The sequence below is a fragment of the Sesamum indicum genome, linkage group LG11 (assembly GCF_026168435.1).
Source record: "Sesamum indicum cultivar Baizhima isolate 11 linkage group LG11, ASM2616843v1, whole genome shotgun sequence".
Classification (NCBI taxonomy): domain Eukaryota; kingdom Viridiplantae; phylum Streptophyta; class Magnoliopsida; order Lamiales; family Pedaliaceae; genus Sesamum; species Sesamum indicum.
The window spans coordinates 8,104,756-8,125,495 of record NC_142667.1 but is presented as its reverse complement, the minus strand read 5'-3'; the positions used below and the strand labels follow the sequence as shown (position 1 = coordinate 8,125,495).

The 20,740-nt window shown below is 35.9% G+C and overlaps 2 protein-coding genes and 3 pseudogenes across 2 annotated transcripts; 2 read left to right on the top strand and 3 right to left on the bottom strand.

The window, feature by feature from the left end:
- Positions 1 to 4,264: 4,264 nt before the first annotated feature.
- LOC105173788 (aspartic proteinase CDR1 pseudogene) lies at positions 4,265 to 5,590 on the bottom strand (annotated as a pseudogene).
- Positions 5,591 to 6,449: 859 nt separating this feature from the next.
- Positions 6,450 to 7,945, bottom strand: LOC105173787 (aspartic proteinase CDR1 pseudogene; annotated as a pseudogene).
- Positions 7,946 to 8,080: 135 nt separating this feature from the next.
- Positions 8,081 to 12,349, bottom strand: AUG7 (nuclear matrix protein). Its single transcript, XM_011095118.3, has 9 exons — positions 12,043 to 12,349; positions 11,876 to 11,961; positions 11,460 to 11,521; positions 10,596 to 10,687; positions 10,361 to 10,486; positions 10,138 to 10,228; positions 9,895 to 10,002; positions 9,251 to 9,349; positions 8,081 to 8,517 (listed from the first exon to the last, which is right to left on the bottom strand). Exons 1-9 carry the CDS (start codon positions 12,174 to 12,176, stop codon positions 8,320 to 8,322), a joined length of 996 nt encoding a protein of 331 aa, XP_011093420.1. The 5' UTR covers positions 12,177 to 12,349; the 3' UTR covers positions 8,081 to 8,319.
- Positions 12,350 to 13,984: 1,635 nt separating this feature from the next.
- LOC148785074 (uncharacterized) lies at positions 13,985 to 16,528 on the top strand (annotated as a pseudogene).
- A 2,558-nt stretch (positions 16,529 to 19,086) lies between these two features.
- LOC105173398 (Nucleotide/sugar transporter family protein) lies at positions 19,087 to 20,690 on the top strand. Its single transcript, XM_011095117.3, has one exon. The coding sequence runs from the start codon at positions 19,290 to 19,292 to the stop codon at positions 20,544 to 20,546; it is 1,257 nt and encodes a 418-aa protein (XP_011093419.1). The 5' UTR covers positions 19,087 to 19,289; the 3' UTR covers positions 20,547 to 20,690.
- Positions 20,691 to 20,740: the final 50 nt, after the last annotated feature.

Sequence of the window (20,740 nt, the reverse complement as noted above, 5' to 3'; positions counted from 1 at the left end):
TCCAAACAGTTTCAGGAGATTTACCCAACAAAGGCACAGAAGGAGACAAGTTTATCAAGTAAGTAGCAGTTAAAACAGCTATACCCCAAAAAGATTTTTGTAATCCTGAACTGATCAGCAAACATCTCACATATTCAAATAAGGTACGGTTCATACGTTCAGCAACCCCATTTTGTTATGGGGTGTAGGGATTGATTTTGTGTCTCTTAATACCAAATTTATCACAAAGATCATCAAAGTTTTTGTTACAAAATTCAAGACCGTTGTCAGTGTGCAAAGATTTAAGCCGCTTACCCGTTTGGTTTTCAAAAATAATTTTCCACATTTCAAATTTTTCAAAAACCTCAGATTTGTGCTTTAGCAAGATAACAAATACCTTTCGAGAAAAATTATCAACAATGAAAAGAAAATAAAGGTTTCCACCATGGGTGGGTTCCTTAGAAGGTCCCCATACATCAGCATGAACGTAGTCTAATATGCAAGATGACATAGAGGGATTTGGGGAGGGTGCAGCAGGAAAATGCACACGATGTTGTTTTCCCATAACATAACCATCACAGAATTGCAATTTGTCAACCTTATCACACAGAATGCCTTCTTTGTTCAGAAATTCAAGTCCTTTTTGGCTGATATGCCCAAAACGTTTATGCCACAAAAAGGTTTTGTCATGCACACTCACAGATGCAGCCATAGAATCATAAGTAACTGAACCTAAATACAAATTACGTTTCTTCTCCGCTTTGAAAACAACAAGAGAACCTTTCATGATTTTCATGATGCCATTTTCCCACCTACCTTCTAATCCCTCATTCTCCAATGCAGCACATGAAATGAGATTATGACTAAGTTCAGGAACATATCTAACATTCTTAAGAGTCATTTTGTAACCATCATTGAAAATCAAAGAAATATCACCAATGCCTTTAATCTCACAACGGTTTTCATTTGCCATAGACACGAAGCCAAAATCACCAAGTTTGAGATTTGAGAAAATGTTTTTAAAAGGACTAATATGGAATGTACAACCAGAATCAACAAGCCATTCATACATGCTCATGTGATGCACAGAATTCACATCAGAAACAACAAACACTTCACCAGATTCATCAGCAACATTGTTCACTCGTTCTTTTTCTTCTCCATTGTTATCTCTATTATCACGTCTAGGTTTTCTACAGTCCTTGATATAGTGACCTTTTATGCCGCAGTTATAACATCTTCTCTCTCTGATTTTATCATCTTTATGTGAATAATCTCTATTCCTAGATTTACTCCTATTGTTGTTTTTATTCCGACTTTTACTCCTGCTATTGTGTCTGTTACTAGAATTCCTAAATTTAGACCTTCCTCTCACAGAGTTCACTTCATGTTGGTTATTGCTAGGTCTATTTTTTTTAAGGTCAATCTCTTTGCTTTTTAATCCATTAACAACAATATCAAGACTCACACTATCTCTACCATATTTAATTGCAGCTTTCACATCAGAGTATGTATCAGGTATAGCATTTGGAAGCGCAATAGGAGAGTACTCATCAATATTCTTATCGCCAGTCAATTTAATATCTTGAACTAATTTAGTGAAATCATCCAAGTTTTAATCAATGATTTTTTATAAATCAAGTTTGTATTTAAAGAATTTTTCAAGTAAAAACAGTTTACTAGGCAGCGAAACATCAGTGTAAAGTTCCTCAAGTTTTTCCCATAAATCTCTTGCAGTGTTTTGTTTACCAACCTTTCTTAAAACATTGTCAGACAGATTAAGAATAATAGAAGAATACGCATATTCGTCGTTTTCCAAAACTTTTTCATCAGAAATAGAATCAGAGTATCTACCATCAATGGCCTTAAAAATCTTTTGTTGAATTAAAATACCCTTCATTTTGTGCTGCCATATTGAAAAATCACTCTTACCATCGAAAGGTTGCAAATTGTATCCGACCATTTAGAAATTTTCTTTTAGAAAAAGGTTCAAGAAAAAACGGTTTAATGAAGGATTTTTTCAGAAATCGTTTTGCAGCGGATTTGAGTAAGAAACAATCACAGCTCACAAAAAATCTCAACAGATCAAAGTAATAGTCACAACAGATATGCCAGAAAAGTAAATCACATATTTCACCAGTTATGAGTTCGCAAAGAGATATATATATTAAAAAAACAAAATCCACGGTTCAAAATATAGTCTCGAGATAAGATATCACAAAGTAAGAATTCACTGAGAACTGAGAATCAAGCACAAAGCAGGGGTAATAGATATGCCCAAGATTTCACAAATATCGTAAGTATCAGTTCACCAAGAACAAGCACAAAGCAGTATTAGCAGTTTAAAGTGAAATCGAGATATCCACAGTTAATAATAAATCAACAGCCACGAGACCGAGGCCTCTCCAGCCTAACACCCAGTCCAAATACCCGACGACCTCAAGGGTCCGGCCAGGAGGGTAATCAGGGGGATAAGCACCTCAACAAATAATACGAGAGATAATATAACTGAAATAACAGTGCAGAAATTTAAAGGGAGGGTTTAAGCGAGTTACCACCACCAGACTTTGACGGATTGGAAGAGTGGCTCTATACCACTGTTAAGTGGATATCAGACAATCCTAATCAACTATTACAAGAGATTGGAGTACAAAACTCCTTAATTATATACAAACCAAATAATTACAGAAATTAAATGGTTACAAAATAATCAGAACAAATCACAAATCAAAACAGAATAAAGTAGTAGTGAGAATAGGCTCAGAGTCAAAACCAGATCCTTGAACACACGAAGGGTACACGGTCACAAAAGAGTCCCGCACCCACAAAACCGAGTTCACGGTTGCTCCACTACCCAGAGATACCACAACAGGTTAGAAACCCGATCACACAGATCTCTCCCTCAAACCTTGGTCACGAAGACTTTTATCGTAGAAGGCTTCACAAAGAACTTAGAGTAGAAGGTACTGTTTCTGTTCGTATCAATGTGTTTTAGGGCCGAGAAGAGCAATCCCTTAAATAGGGATGAATATGTGCCGGTTAAGGAAGACCATGGTGGCGTTCCGTAAACCATTGAGTTGGCTAAGGAAACCACCCATGGAAAACGGTGGAGAAATAAGGAAGAGATGGAGAGAAGATACAGAGAGAGAGACGAGTCAGCGCAAGGTGTCCAAAGACAGAAGAAATGAGGACAAGCAATTAGGGTTACCCATCAGTAGTGTAGCAATCGGGTCGGGTCGGGTAAATGGGTTGGTAGTGGGCCATCCAATGTGAACTCAAGTGGGTGGGCTTTTAAGTCTTGGGCCATAAAATATAACATTTGCACTTGGTTTCGGAGAGAAAAACCAAGCCAGACCGGTGGAGCTAAATGAGCACCGTCAACGTTCCAACTGTCCAAGAGGGGCCTATCCCCTAACAGTTCCATTCTAAGAGTTTCATGGCTCCCGGCGGGACTACCCAACAGTCTCCGCCAATTTTGAATCAAAAGTATCATCGATCAAGTACAATCTCCTCTTAGCTCCATGAACTGAGACGCCCTCAAGCTCAATAAGTTGAATACCACGGATCCTCTTCCTTGGCCGACCCCTAGAACCAAATAATATCATTTTAAATTTAGTAATTTAACATATGTTTGATCCAAAATGAATCACATAATACAAAAAATGCATTCAAATAATTTTTTATTATTCCAGTAACTAATATTATTTTAAATTTAGATACTTTAACATAGTTTTTAGTATACAAGGAAATATATAATATAAACAATACACTCGTCTATTTTTCTAATTTCTCATTAGTAATATCTATTTAAATTAAGATAGTTTTTTTTTTAGCTAAAATGAATTATATAATACAAATAATACATTCAACTAATTTATTTTTGGTATTTCTTATATAGAGTTGGATATATGTAAAATTATTTAAGAATTTATATATAATGCCATAATTTTATATTAATAATATATTACATATGATTAAATAAATAAATAAAAAATTTAAAATAAATTGGGGCATGGTCGGTAAAAACCCGTAACCCGGTCGAGTCTAATAAATTAGGATCTGGACCCAGCTAAAAGGACTACCAAACCTGCCTCAATCGGATCGAGGCCCCGATTGCCATCTCTATATATAGGGTTTTGTAAGACGGTCTATAATTTAAAAAAGTATTTGTATGTTAAAAAATAATAGAATATTTATAATTATAACAAATATAAGGAAAGCCATCTGTGATTTACCCAAAAATAAATAAAAATAACAACTTGCTCTCCATATTCATAATTTAAACTCATGTTTTGCTGCAATCAGTTGGCTTAAAGGACACAGTCCTCTTCTCCAAGTCATACCCCACCAAGAAATCCATTTGTGCCAAATTACCATAAATTGCCACACTAGTGGCTGGTGCAAAAGCAAGGCAAAGAGCACTTTTGCTAGTTTTAACAAACATATTTACATACTTCAACTTCAAATCTGCCCCTTTGAAATGCACTGTGATTTCTGGCACTTGTGCTGCATTTTCTATGGAAAGATAGCACAAACTCAAGAGCCCTTGTGGATCATCAATCTCTCTCAACTTCATTTGACTTTTCACTTCTGCTATAACTTTGTTGTACAACTCCCTTGGGAGAAATGTCAATGTTGTCCCTGAGTCTATGATGATGTTGCCCTCTCCAAGTGGCTCGGAATCATTCGATTGTGAAAATGTTGAAGGGCTATAAAGGTCAATTCTCTTGTTGCCGACGGTAATTGCTTCCAATGTCAGAAAGTAGAAAGTGTTAGGAGTTTTAGAGATGATCGGTGTTGTAACCACGTTGTGGCCTGAAACTACAGCGTGATCGCCAAAACTCATTTTACTTGACTTTGATGTTTCACTGAGGTGTGGTACCAGGCAATATGAAAATTTGCCTCGAATTAAAGGGTCCATTTTTGTAATTAGAGACGCTTTGCCACCCCCGAGACCGACGATGCCCGATGCACTAGCACCAAAGCTACTCTCGTCATGGTATCCACATCCAATTGTCACATTGGGAATTGTCACGGTTCCTAGTTTCATAGATTCTGTAGCAAGATCACCATTACTAAATGATCCGTCGCCGTATTCTGCCGTATAGCGACAAATGCCTTTAAAACCGTCGCAGAAAGCGCTGCCAAGGAGAGAATTGCATGGACTAGAAGTACAAGAAATAGGTTTGTACGTGGAAGAATGAGTGGGTTCAAAAAGTGATGCTTTTTGGTGAAAGCCTAGGCTAATAGGAGGTTTGCATCTTATCCAAGTGAGATCGCTGCCTGTATCAGCAATAGCTAGAGTTTCAACTGGCGGCGTGCCAATTGAGAATTTCATGAGATATTCTCCGTTATCTGCAAAAACAGCAGTCGAGGCCAACCATAGCACATGATCTTGTGTTAGAGCATTGACACGATTGAAGGACCGTCGCAAAGAATTGATTACTCGTTCCGAAGACGTCGAGGAAGAAACGAGGGAAGGAAATTGTAAGAAGTCTCTATGCAAGAGGGCAATGCTAAAACCTTGTGCTTCACACAAGTGAAACCTTCTAGTGATAGAAATAGCAAAGATTAAGGATGTACAAGCAGTGACAATTGGATCAACTTTCATGGTCCTAACCATGTTCTCTCTTTTCCCCTTCTTTTTAATGAAGATGGTTTTCAGGGCTTTGTGTAATAAAATGAAATCTTGCGGACATGAATTTATATTGAGCAAATCTTGTTCAGGGCAATTGCCAATGATGGGGATGGTAAAGGAATCCTTTGATAGGTTTTGGGATTTTAATTTCTTGCACAAAATTGGTAATACTTTTATACCATTATTATTGAAAATCCCCAGAAATTACTAATTGGGGCATGGCTTAAATTTTTTAATATAAATAGTCATTACAAACCAACAGTTGTCACGCAATATGATCCAAATTCAAAATATACTAATGTAGTAAATAAACTATTTACATATTTAAGAAATGTTTATTGAACTGCCCATTTTGGGCAGATGGTCCATTAAAGGGGAGTTTGATAGGGCATTTGATGTTACTTTAAATTCTTGAAATCTATATCAAGAGAACTTTTTTTAAAATGAATTCAAAAATCAATCAAATTTAAATAGCAAATATTTTTAAAATTTTGAATATCATGGTCTGCAATCTGTAGCAAACATTTAGCATTAATTTTAGGGATATTTATAATATCCCGTCCTTGTGTTTGGTGTAATTGTACATAATCTTTTTATTATTTGGAAAGTACATCTAATACCTTAACGTTTGATGAATTCATTCGTTAATAAAAATTCACAGTAATTGCTGACATCAGCAAAAAAATTAAGTAAAAGTTTATATTTATCATCGATTAACTTATTACACATCAATTTATTATATATATTATCCTTAAGATTATTGAAGATGAAGAGATTACAAATATCATATTTTAAATTGGAAATCAGTTAAACCGATCATTAGAAGAAAAAGTTCAAGAAGCAAGAAAATAATAGCTGTAGATTCATACTATTTAGTATTATCGCACTCGGTGCATATAAGAAAAGTTTCAGAGTGTCCAAACTACTGTTTGCTGCAATCTGTTTGTTTGAAAGACAGAGTCTTTCTTCTGAGATCAAACCCTACCAAGAAGTTCCTCTGTGCCAAATTACCAAAGATGGCCACACCATCATGAGGCACAAAACCAAGGCAGTGGACATCCTCAGAAACTCTAAGGAAAGTGTTTGTGGGGTACAACTTAACATCTGCACCAACAAAATGCACTGTAACTATAGGACCTCTGATTTGGCCATCAGGAGTCTTGTAACACAGCCTAAGCATGTCTCTTGCATGAGCTTGTTCCAACTTGATTTCCTTCTTCATTGCTTCTTCCAGGGGTTGATAAAGTTTCTTGGGAAGATGTGTTAGAACGGTTCCAGAGTCGATGATGATCCGTTCGTTGAAGAAACCCAAGATTTTGGATGATGATGAGGAATTGGAGAGATGGGTCATAGCCAGAGTCTTTTTCCCGACGCTTATTCCTTTAAACCTCAGAGCATAGGAGTTTCTGAAAATGTGTAGGCCGGTGGAAACGACACTGGCACCAGAAACTACAGAGTTGCTGCCAAAATAAATTTTGCTGGACCTGTAATTTTTTATGTGTGACTGAGAGAGTAAGCAATAGGAAAACTTCCCACCAATCACAGAATTCATTTGGTTGACAAGAGAACCTGGTCCCGACCCTAGGCCAATTACTCCAGATGCCTCCTCATTGAAGTTGCCTAAATTTTCATAACCACAGCCAAAAATGAATTTACGTTGAGATATTGGTGTACCTGATGTAGAACTTATGGTGAATGTGTCCGAAGATATGGCACCATGAGAATAAGATCTGTCCAGATACTGCAAAGAATACCTGCATGTGTTGTCACCTAAAATAGAAGGCCTCCCTCCAAGGGATTTGCAGAGTTTTGAATTTCCAGGCAGCACTTTGTAAGTTGATGATTCCCTGGGAGTGAAAAGAGGCTGGTTTTGACGGTAACAATTATCACATGGCGCACATTGCACCCATGTAAAAACACTGCCAGTATCAAGAATGCCCATGATCTCAAAAGATGGTGTGCCAATGGATATTTTCAAGAGAAAATCTCCACTGGAAGCCATCAGCAGTGTAGTTGAGGTTGAGGACATCCTTGAAGCAAATGACCTGGAAGCGAAATAATCAGGACGATTCCTGGAGCGCTGTAAGGCTTTGTGAATAAGGTCCCAGTAAGTCACTGAAGAGTTGTGCAGAGGAGAAATTAAGTAGTCTCTGTGAATAAGGTCAGTGCTAAAACCATCATTGCATAGTTCTGTATGAGAAGATGCAGATAGAGGTACAGAAGATGTTAAAATGGAAAGAATCAAGCAAAGTGACATAAATACTGCCATAGAATCGACACTCTTGATTTACAATAAGAAGATCCAGTACACAAGGGAAATAGCGCCTCTAAATTGTTATCACTGAGGCTCTCTTTGTACAAGGGATGTAGCTTTTACAGAAAAGTAGACATTGAAGTGTTAAATATGGATAACCTCCTTAAATATTTACATGAAATCTATGCCTTTATTGCTAGATCCTCATGGATAACAAGGATAAATTTGGATACTTTCATTCATTGCATTAGTCAACCACAAATGTTTCAGCATGGAATTTATCAATTTTTCCAATACAGCAACAGACATCAAATCTCATGATACACACCTGAAGACAATGATTTGAGGTAAATAAAGAATGAAATGTGCATTAAAAACATTGACCCACTCAATTATAACCGAAGAGGTTGTTCTTCCCTTCAGCTTTGAATCTCTTGACAACATGTAATTACAAAGATGCCTCTTCACCCTTTTCCCGTGCAATAGATGCAGAAAGAATTCCCAGATCCCGGTTCAAGAATGTCAAAGCAGTCTCACACTCTGAAATTATTCTCATAACTGAAGATGGCTCGCCTGCCACTGTCTCAGAAGACCCAACCGCTACTGCTGCATGCGAATCCCGAAGGTTCTTCAAGTTCCCTAGAAACTGTCAGAGTGAAAGAGAGAAATGCCTTACCATCCCCTTCATCGTAATTCTAATTTACCAAACAACTTAAAACAAGAAATTAGAATATTGAGCATTTGCAGACATACAAATAACAGATTCTATATTTTCTTAGTAGCCTGCATAAGATGTACTGTCCATGGGCTAATTGACTGAATGTCCAGTCACACAACTAGCGGAAAGAAAGCCAGAAAAAGTCCATCAATGAGGTTAAGTAATATTATTACAAATATCACTTAATTTACAAAAGTTCCGTTAATGCATATTAACCAATCAAAATTAGAATTTGACTGAGTTTTGTGCTATATATTATAACAAAAAAAAAGTTACAATGACAGCCGATGGTCAGTTAGAGAAGCTTTTGTGATACTCATAAAGCGAAAAGGTGTGTCAGGGAATTCTGAAAGTTTTTTCCTACTTAGAGATGCTAAAGGACTAATATACGTGACAAACCCCCAAAGGTTCTTGGATGAAAGGTACAGAAAAGGCAGGTGAAAGTGAACAGAGAGAACGAAGATATGGGCGTGGATGAGTATTCAAATGACCTCCAACAAGTCGAACCCTAGTGGCAATCAAAGGAATCCTTCTCTTATAAACCATAAAACACATGAGAACCACTGAAAAGCCATAAGCTGTTGAAACATTGAGCAAAACAGCATTCTCAACAATGAATAACCAATTATTTACTAACAGAAGCCAACTGGCAGTGAGGTACCTTCAGAAGCATCTTGTATGCTTCTAACAATCTATTTGCAGCTGGTCCAAAACCATGAAGTTGTGGAACCTCCATCATATGTGTCCACGGACGTATTTCCTGCACCATAGTTAAGTAGTTAGAAACAGTATTTACAAACAACATATTTGAGCACAACGCATGATTGAACAAAACTATAGAGCAAAATTGAGCTCTCAACCAGTAAAATGACTAAAGTTACATTCAAAATTTATTACGGTCATTATGTAATGTAATGCATAATCAATTACATTCAAGAAACTTATACTCTGAGCTCTGTTCATTCAAACAGAAAGTCAGTCAATACCTTAGTTCTAACAGCTATTTTAATACCAGTCTCCATAGACTCTTCTCTAGCAAAGGTATATGATAAATGTATAAATTTCACAGGATAGTGGAATGTCAAAAACATAACAGAAATTCCAGATGTTAGGTTCATCGATCTCAGGCATTTTCAGTATTCTTCAACCAAAGTCACAGACAACTGAACTGCAAGCATTTACTCTAAGTCCTTAATTTTTGCAGGAACAGATAATTTTTTAAATTAGTGGAAATAATGGAACAAGCATATGAGCTAAGCTACACAATGCAACAAGCAGAAAATAAAAAAAAAAAAAAAAGCAAACCTTGGTGTAAATGGTATTAAAAGATCTTGCAGTTTCAAGAAAAGATTCCAGATGCGCCCGTAATTTTGCTTCAACCTCAACATAGTCCTCATCAGGATTATATGGATGCTACAGAAGGCAATACCATTAATCAGTGGCTATTGAACACATCAATGCATCCAGAACAGATGAATGAAATTAATGCCATAACCAGGTGAAGTTTCTAAAATAAAAGAAGGTGGTAAATAAAAGCTTGAGAAGAACCTTTGAAGCTAGATCATCAACCATCTCTTGAAGGTTCAGAAGCCTGTTTGATTGATCTGAAAGTTGTTTTTCCAAATCAGATATATCTGGCCTACAAGTAAACTTTGATTAAGAGAACAGATAAGTCACTATATCTGCTGAAGAGATACAGTAGTAAGATGGTTTCTGTATAGCAATCTGAAAGAATTCAGGGCAGGAATGCTGCTTAGGAATGACTTCTTACAACGGATATATGGATTGTATTTGCACATCTGCAGGAAACAACTTGCATTCTTCGGAAAAAATTTGAGCCTGTTTCTCAGCTATGGCATCTATTAGTTGTATGTCTCTAGCGACTTGCTCATCTACACTGGAAAAAGTAAAAATAACTGCAACTAGTTGCTTATATAAATTTAAGGATACAACAAAGTGATAGAGATGTACTTGTTATTGACAATAAATGCAGTAGATATACAGACCTCCACTCAGGATTATCAGCATACATGCTTGCCTCCACGAGATCTACGATAAGACGCAGCATTTCAGTACGATCTTCATAACTTCCACGACCCTGCAACCAAAAGTTACACCATGCATCACTAGGAAGAAATACGTACACTCAGCATGCCTTTATTATAGGCAATATTCAGAAGAAATGTGAATCTATAATGGCCAGCAGAAACCTATATGCATGTCAGTTTTTCTAGAAAGTCGGAAAAACAAAAGAAGCTAAATCTTTAAACCTTGGTTTAACAGGTTTAAAGTCAAAACAGAAGAATGGTGAAACTGACTTTAGATGAGAAACATATCATTCCTAAGAAGCGGTATTGCAAATTCTTTGTCCTTGTATAGCCAAATTCCCATAAACCCACTTAGTGAAGACAAGATTATCACAAAAGCATTACTATACAAGAAAAGAGAACGGATCGTGCTGCTACATGAAAAGGTTTGCACGTTTTCTTTAATCAAAATGCACAAAAGGAGGAACCAAAGTTACGATTTTGTGTACAGCATAAAAATTAAAACAATTAATGACATTATAGCAAACAAAGATGAATTCAGGTGGCATTGATGTATCCGGAGAGCGTTGGCCAAAGAATAATTGACCATATTTACTTGAATTTCTGAATGTTCTAAATATAGTACTCAAGTATTACTTAGCTATATTCTTTCCTTAGAAAATAAACATAATGAAAGGAGTATAAAAGAACAGCCTTGATTGGAGAAGGTCTGGCAGACTGGAATTCAATCCCAAAGTCATCGAATGCAAGATCTGGCAGGAGACATAACTAAATATACATAATAGCGGAAATGGAAGCAGAGAGGATTAAATCTAAACTTACTTGAATGGCTTCAGTGTCTATAGTAGTGGTAATACCCAGAAATTTTGCGATCTCTGCCAAATCTGCAAAATTTCAAAAAACCAAAGAAGGTAATTCACAAGTAATTCACATATTCCCTATTAGAACTCTGTTCCATTCAGAATATCGTCCAAAAGCCACAAGTAGTCGTAGCACAAAGTCAGTTTTTCACAATGATCAACATAGAAAACAAGGTGCACGAAGAATGTCATCAAGTAATACTCCAAACACCCAAAACGGCGAATTCTCAATCCTAATCATGATTTTCTGAACAAAATTACACTAGAGGACCGTTTTACATTTTTGTATGGGATAAATGGTTGATAGAAGTTTAAAAGTTAAAAGACTACAAAATATATAGAAAAGGGTTACAAGGGGTTCAGAAAAATGACAACTACATTGTATCCTGGAGGTTTCTTCGTCTCGATCCACAGCATCCCCTTGTAGATTCTGCTGCGAAAACGGCGACTTATCACCCAATAATCTGCAAAATAGTCAAAATAGACAAAAATAAAAACCCTATCATCAAAAAATTTCACACAATTCAAAGAGGGAGTTTCCGGACTTGAAGAAGAGCCATTCGAGAAGAGCATAGCGTTCCATGCCGGCGAAGAGCAGCGACTGGGAAGGGGCATTTGCTCTCGGGTAATTCAACATCGCTAATTTCTTCTGGACTTCTTCCATTTGCTTGGATGCCATTCTGATACAAATCCCAATTGCGGAAAATCTTCGCCAATTGGGGTTTTTCACAGGTTTGCAGGAAGTGAAAAGGGGAGTCTGTTGATTTGAAAATTTGTATTTTGCTACGGTTGAATTTGGTTTTGTTTTCAAATTGAAGTTGCATCTTTTTTTTTTCTTTTTTTTTGTTTCTATATTAGTCCATTCAACCAAATAATCTGTATACAAAATACAAACTAACAGTTGACACAAATCAGAATATCTTACCTAAAGAACAATAAATGTGTTTGAGAACAGTAAAATGTAATTGAGATGTGTTTTTTTTTTTTTTTTTTTCATATGAGAAAAATTCTCATAGAACCAATCACCATAGCTTGATAGCATAAAATACATCTCACAAGTTAGCATGATAAATAATTCGAGTCAAGTCAAATATATCATTAACTAAACTTATTTGAATCAGCATCGAGCTTACAAAATTGCAATTAAACTTGATTTGTATTATTAGCCATGATAAAACCCATAATCTCATCTAATAATATGTTTACTTAAAAATGGGAATGGCTCGGCATTCACTGCATGACCCAAAACTCTTCGGTATTATTGAGTGATTTAAGTCATGGATGGCCCACCACTTTGTGACAATTTTTTCTCTCCCAATCATGTCCTAAACTGTAGGCACGTTAAGTCTATTTTACCCTAGTTTGGCATTCAATTTTCAACAACCACATGTCAAAATCCAAGAAATGTCATATGTTTTTTTGACAAAATGTGACTTGAATTTGTTTCAAGATTCATCATCTCTCCTTGTTCAAGTTGAAGTTTCTTTGTTTTTCTCATTTCTTCCAAAGGTTAGCTCCACTTTCTCACTTTTCGGTATATTGTTCTTCTTGTGATTTATTTCTCTCATTTCCTTCCTGTAGTGACATACTTTTCAAATCTATCTTAGGTGTATCGGGAACTATTATTCATAAGCTTGGGAATCTCTATCCATGTTGTTGTTCGTTTAGTGTGAAGGTGTGTAAATGTTTGATTTTTTTTTTTTTGGAGTTTTAGTAGATCTTTGTGCTTCTGCCTAATATAAAAATGTCCAGTAGATCTTCACTTGACAGAGTGGTGGTGATAACAACTTTTTGTTTTAAGAAATTGTTATGGAGTTGTTTCTATTGTATATGAAAATTTGTTTCAACATAATACAGTTGTACTATTTTGTCTTCAGCAAGTTATATTTTATGGTCGACCAAGCAACATGCTTGGGTTCCAGTATTTCATTTGCATTTTAAATGTTTTTTTTATAGTTCTACTGTATTGAATCAGTGAAATTGATTTTGAAAATCATAATAACTGCATTGCAATTAAACACCACTAATATCACAAATAAACAATGTAGGTCGGACCCCCACTCCAAAATATTGGTGTGTGCTCTTTGTTTTATGATATTGTGTGTCCAACTATTTGGTAAAAAATTATGGATCTTGCTATAAGCCTAAACGTTATCTTTTTGTACACGTTTTTTTATAATCTAATATGTACTTTTCTCAGTCTTATCACCAGTTTTATACAATTGTTTATACTTGAGTTTTTCTTGATTTATAGTATGAATGACTCAACATTTAAAAATATTTGTGGCTATTCAACTTATAATCCTTGAGATTACCTTTGCATTGTACTTGTTTTGGTATGTTTTTCGACGCCGACAATGTCAATGTCAGAGTATTAGATCAGTTGGTACTCGTCGGTACAACATAAAGATTAGGATACCCGACCAAGTTAAGCATCTTAAACAAATAATTGAAATTAGTGATGTGAAATGCCTGGATAACCTATGCATGAGTAGAAATTCATTTGGTCGTCTCTGTCGAATCCTAGAATCCTCGGTTGGTGTACTAGCAACTAGACATCTTACTGTTACGGAACAAGTTGCAATATTCTTTAGTGTGCTTGCTCACCACAAGAAGAACTGTATGGTCAAGCGTGACTTCATACATAGCAATCGAACAATCAGTAAGCATTTTCACTTGGTTTTGAGGGTTGTGCTCCGTTTGCAGCCATTGTTATTACCTCATCCAACTCCAATTAGTGAAAGATGCCAAGATTCTCGCTGATGATGATTTAAGGTAAAAAAGTTTTCTTGCCATAATATGTTACTCAAATGTCTAAAACATAGACTTTGTATTGATTCTGTTTATTCAAAATGTTAAAGTATTAATTGTAATTCATTTTAATAGGGATGTCTTGGGGACTAGACGGGACGCACATTGAAGTACGAGTATCAAATTTTGAAAAAGGGTGTTACTGTAATTGCAAGGGCTAAAGAAGTTTAAACGTATTTAGTGTTTGTAATATTAAAGGAATGCTTACATACGTATTGTCTAGTTGGGAGGGAAGTGTCGCCGATGGTTGAGTATTGCATGATGCTGTTAGTAGACCAACTGGACTGAAAGTGCCTACCAATATTTTTTAATTTAAATTCAATTCTATTCACAATAATTGCAATTACGTTATCTACTTTCCTCGTAATTTTTATGTTTTAGATTCTAATATTTTATCTATAGGTAAGTATTGTCTTTGTGACAATGGATGTGCTAACGAGGAAGGTTTCCTCACCCTTACAGTGGTGTAAGATATCATTTAAAAGAATGAGATCGTGATGGTGGTGGGCCAAAATGCACTTGAGTTATTTAATATGCATTGCACAGCGGCACGTAATGTTATAGAACGCACTTTCGGCTTACTAAAAACTAGATGGGGAATTTTGCGAAGCCCTTCGTACTACTCCATTGACGTGCAAAAAGTATTATTATTACTTGTTGTCAATTGCACAATTACATACGTATGGATATGCATGATAACCCGTTGGAATGTGAATTCCTCTTGAAGTCCGAAACAACACAGATCTTCCAAATACGAACTTTGTCAGTTCCATTGAAACAACTACTACATGGACCGTATGACATGAGGAGCTAGCTTCAAATATATATACAGAATGGTTGTGTCATTGAACGATCTTTGCAGAAGGCCAACTTTTCCAATTTATTGTCATTTTTAATTAATTATGATGTCCAAGACTGTTGTACTAGCTATTAATTTTGCCAATGTTTGGATGTATTAATGTGTGAATTTAATTTCATCACAGTTCTTCCATAAATGAACCCTCTTAATTTGCCAAGTTTCTCATTTATCTGATATTTCTTTTTATGTTAATGCATAGTGCCCGATTACATGGTTTCATTTTAAATGATTTCTTGAAATTACGTCCCTTTGCAAATGAACCTATTGGATGAGGAAGGAACTAGCAAACCAAGATGATATAAGGCAAATTCAGATAAGACTAAGACTAGACGTACATGGACCCAATGTGAAGAAGAGGCTCTAGTGAATGCATTACGTACCATATGTAGTACAAGTTGGAAATGCGAAAATGAGTTTAGAGTTGGATATTTGAACCAATTGGAGGCCCTAATGTGCAAACAGTTTCCTAACGGATCTTAGGGCCGAACCACACATCAATAATAAGATTCATATTTGGAAGAAGTACTATAGTACACTAGTAAGCATGGTGGGCAAGAGTGGTTTGGGATGGGATGAGAACAGGTGCATGGTTACGGTGGACACACAGGATGTTTGGGATGAGTACTGCAAGGTAAAGTTGATTTTCTAAGTAAATTATTTTTCAAGAAATTGCACAGTACAACATGCATTATACCCCTTACTTTTTTCTTGTTAACACTATTTCCTGCATTATCTGTATTGTTGGACAAGTCAATCGCACCACAAGGACAATGCACTACAAGTCATGGCCCCTTTTTTCCCAGCGTAGCGTGAAATATTTTGACAAGCACAGAGCTAATGGTGAGCGCACATTAGAAACCGTAAACGAGTTTGTCCAAGTGGCGAAATCAAATTTTGGTCAAGTCGACACTCAAGACTACTACGTTTCCAGTGTCGAATGGTGTCTTGAATTTGGATACGTAGGAAATAACACGGAAACATCAGACGAAATTCAGGTAAACCATGATCCTAATTTACAGTCCACTACTCAAATAGGAAAAGTACTAGTACATCCAAGAAAAGAAAGGGATTAAAGGTTTCAAATGATGATGGATTGACAAATGTTGTGTCCCCTTTCTGTGAAAGTACAAATGCACGTCTTGGGTGAGTTAAGCAAGAAATTGTTTGTTGATTACTTAGAAGGGGAGAAATGGGCAGCAATTTATGAGGCCGTGGGTAAGGTTCCTGGTATTAATATGAATGATCAAATCCTAATTTCTGATAGGCTCGTGGACAATCCCAAAAAATGGACCTATTTTTTCAGTTTTCCTGATGATACTAGAGTTGGCATGGTGGGATTCATGCTAAATGGAAAAGTGTGACCAACGGTAGTGAGGATGGGAACATAGGTAGTGGATTTTTTTGAACGGTCGGCTGCATGCATTGTGATGGGATAGGAAAATGGAAAGGAGAAATTACTTTGATAAAATAAATTTTAGGATGAAAAATTCACTTTTTTTAAATCATTTTATTCCTTTTTAAATATTTACTATGAGGGGCAATTTGAAATTATACATTTTAGACACCAAAAGTAATTATTTTAGGGGGCCTATACTTAATATTATAATATATGTTGTGACATGTCATACTTCAACTAATTTCAAGTAATTCGGCTGAAATCAACTCTTCAAGCAGCAGGCCAATCGGTTCCTGGATTGTTTTGGTTGACCTAACAAGACAGTTCAAATGGTCATAACTCTTTCCAAATAAGTCCAGATCACGAATCAATTTTTTTTTTGTAATTATATTTTTTCATCTGAACTATGACCATGTTTATACTTTGGTATCAAATTTTTTTTTTTTTGTGTGTGTGTGTGTGTCAAATTGTCATATCAATTTTACGAAATTTTGCACCTTGCCATTTGTAACTATTTTTCCATCAAATTTTTTGTCAAAAAAACCACATGCCATTTACATGTGATATTTAAGGGTTGTTCGATTGGTATTTTTTATGTTTTCAGTTGCTTGCTCTTTTTCCCTTAAGCGAGTTCGGGCTCGGGTAGGCAACTCACCAGGAATAGTCTACAGAAGCGATAGGCCAATTGTAGTTGATTCCGTCTCAAGGCCCATCTCTGACTTAATAGCCTAGCCATATCGGAGGCTACCCAGCTACAACTTAAAAGAACGTGTATGCACAACATGTGATATTTTTTCGATAATAAAATCTGTAAAAAAAACGATCATATTTGGTAAAGTAGAAATTTTGCAAAGTTGAGATGGCAAGTTGACATAGTAAAAAGTATAAATTTCAAAGTATAAAATGAGTATAGTTCGGATGACAAAATATAATTTATACTTTTTTTTGTTATTTAGCTAACACATACAACTTTCCAATGACATACAATCATTTTGTAACAAGTCTCTCACATTCTCACACTCCTTTCTCTCGAATTTTGGATATTTCCAAGCTCACTTTTGTACTCCATGCAATTTTATCTCCGCATCAACAGATTCAACCATTATTCTCATATTATTTTAAGTTTTCTTTTATTTCATTTAGAAAAATCGTTACTCACTTAAGCATTGGAGTGATAACCTCTATTTTGTAGGTTAGACCCTCATTAATCTTGAAATTTTTGTAAAGATCATTTGATATGTTGCGAGACTTAGGTACATATCAGATAGTATAGATTTTCATTAATAATTTTGTTTATAAACATTTAAAATTAATTAATTCTACTAATTTTGATGAATTATTTATTTTATTTCTTTACCTTTTTATTGAACTAAACAAATATAATCAAAATTTAAGATGTTGAGTGTACTTCATAGTAAATTATGCATAATAGTTAAGGAGCCAAGTAAAAAATTAGGGATTGCAATTGAACGTTATTTTTCAAAGTCCCGTCCTAGATAGGGCCGGTTTATTACTCATATTATTGAGCTTGGATTTGAGTCCTAAAATATTAGATTCGGTCGGATTCGGGGCGAGTTACACGTTTTGTACAGAACCCACCACAGATACGCTCCGGTCTATTTTTTTAATATTTTTTGTTATTTATTTATTCATACGTAATACTTTATTAATAGAAAATTTTGATATTATAGGTAAATTTTTAAATAAGTTCTCATATATCCGTATAAAATACCAAAGAAATAGTTGAATGTATTATGTATACTATAAAATTTATTTTAGATAAAAAAGATTGTGTTAAATTACCTAAATCTACAACGATATTAGTATTACTTATAGAAAAAAAATATTTAAATGTATTATTTGTCTTATACAATTATTGAAAATTATATTAAAGCATTTAAACCTAAACTAATATTACTTATTAAAAAAATAAAATATTAGTTAAAATATATTTTTTATATTATATAAAAAAATTATGTTAAATTATTGAAGTTAAATTGATATTAATTAATTAAAAAATAAAAATTTAAATTTGATAGGATGGGACGAGATAGGGCAATCCAAGGCGGGATGGCAAGGTGGGGCAAGGTTTTTAAGGGAACAGGGGGTGAGGTTTCACGAAGTGGGGGCGAGTTTCGGTGTGTCCCAAACCCATTCCATTGTCATCAATATGAAAAATACCCTTTATTTAAAAAGAAAAAAAGGGGGAAGGGGAGGGGAGGGGAGGGGACAGAGAAAACATCCCACAATCCCACTGAAATTTCGCTTCAAAGAGAATCAAATGTTTCACTTAAATTGTGGGTATTGTATACTCTCCCGTCTCCACCTACCACTATCTGATGAGTGGGGTCAGCTGATAAGCGCCACTTGAAGAACAACACACGCTAAAACGACGCCGTTCCTTTCCTATTTCTCTCGAGACACGTGCGGCGCGTTTGGTTTCTTAATTTATGAAATTCGGTCAGACAGATTGAGACAAGGTTTCAAAGAAAACCCACAAAACATAAATAAATACAACAAAAAGACTAATGATTTTTGTGTGAATATAAATGTGCAAAGAACCTAGACCTGCTGCTGCTGCTCAGTAGTTGGTAAGTGCATTCACCTCTTGTTTTCAATGTGTTTTCTTGTATAGATTTATAAGGCTTTTTCCCGCATTAGTTTGGGTTCTTTCCAGTTGAGGCAAAAGAGAGAGAGAGAGAAACCTGTGAATCCCATCAGCAAAAATGCTGTCTTTAAACCTTCTTCCACCCTCAAAGGTCACTGTCTCCAAATCCAGGGGTAGATGCCCCATTAATGCACCGCTTTTGGATCCAAATCTTGTGAACAGGACTCAGAAACAAAGAAATGCGTCTTGTTCCTCATTTGGGTTCGGGTATTCCAGTTCGAGTTTTAGCCACCCGGTTTGCCAGATCTCTAAATCGGGATTGGATTTTCGGAGATTCTTGGGACACCCTTTTGGAGTTTCTTCAAGATTTTCATCTCAGACGCTCGGGGCAGCCGCTGGAGCCCCGCAAGAATCCAGCCCGGATGGTGAAATTGAAGTCTCGAAGCCAAACAAGAATCTCAAGCTAGCTGTTGTTTTTGGGCTCTGGTATTTTCAGAATATTGTTTTCAATATTTACAATAAGAAGGTGCTGAATATATTTCCATATCCATGGCTTCTTGCATCGTTTCAGCTGTTTTGTGGGTCTGTTTGGATGTTTATCCTCTGGTCTTTGAAGCTTCAGCCTTGTCCAAAGATTGATAAATCCTTTATTGTTGCGCTTCTTGGACCTGCACTTTTCCACACTATAGGCCACATCTCAGCATGTGTTTCATTCTCCAAAGTGGCTGTTTCTTTCACTCATGTGATCAAATCTGCGGAGCCTGTGTTTTCAGTTGTTTTCTCATCGTTTCTTGGTGATTCATATCCTTTATCAGTCTGGCTGTCAATTCTCCCCATTGTTTTTGGTTGCTCATTGGCTGCCATTACTGAAGTTTCCTTCAACTTTGAAGGTCTTTGGGGTGCTATGATTAGTAATGTTGGGTTTGTGCTTCGGAACATTTACTCCAAGAAGAGCTTGCAGAGTTTCAAAGAAGTTAATGGGTTGAACTTGTATGGTTGGATTAGTATAATCTCGCTTTTGTATCTATTCCCCGTGGCCGTATTTGTGGAAGGGTCTCAGTGGGTTGCAGGATACCACAAGGCTATTGCGACCATTGGAAAGCCGACGACATTTTACCTATGGGTGATGCTGTCTGGAATATTTTATCATCTCTATAACCAGTCCTCATACGAAGCCCTTGATGATATTAGCCCACTTTCATTCTCCGTTGGTAACACGATGAAGAGAGTGGTGGTTATTATTGCTACTGTCTTGGTTTTCAGGAATCCGGTTCGGCCACTAAACGCGCTTGGATCGGCTATTGCTATTTTTGGTACTTTCTTGTATTCGCAGGCAACGGCTAAGAAACCAAAGGTTGAAGAGAAGAAGAATTAGAAGGATGTGTTCTAAATTTCATGTTGTTTTTCCATAGAACTGGGCTCTTTTCTGTCACTTCATTGTTCATTCTGAGCTGTTAGGAATTTTTGTTTGCTATTGCCTTCTGCTTAAGGAGTTCTAAATGTTTCTCATCTTTCTTCACTAGACATTGCATTTAAGATGCGAATGTTTGGGAATCATGCTAAAATATG

Bases quoted from the DNA above. Each gene is read 5' to 3' on its own strand.
- LOC105173398 (XM_011095117.3), top strand. From the start codon at position 19,290: ATGCTGTCTTTAAACCTTCTTCCACCCTCAAAGGTCACTGTCTCCAAA.
- AUG7 (XM_011095118.3), bottom strand. From the start codon at position 12,176: ATGGCATCCAAGCAAATGGAAGAAGTCCAGAAGAAATTAGCGATGTTG. The intron at 10,229-10,360 runs GTAAGAAGTCAT...GTTTACTTGTAG, and splicing joins ATACAATCCATATATCCGTT to GCCAGATATATCTGATTTGG. The intron at 10,003-10,137 runs GTTCTTCTCAAG...TGCCTTCTGTAG, and splicing joins TTGATGATCTAGCTTCAAAG to CATCCATATAATCCTGATGA.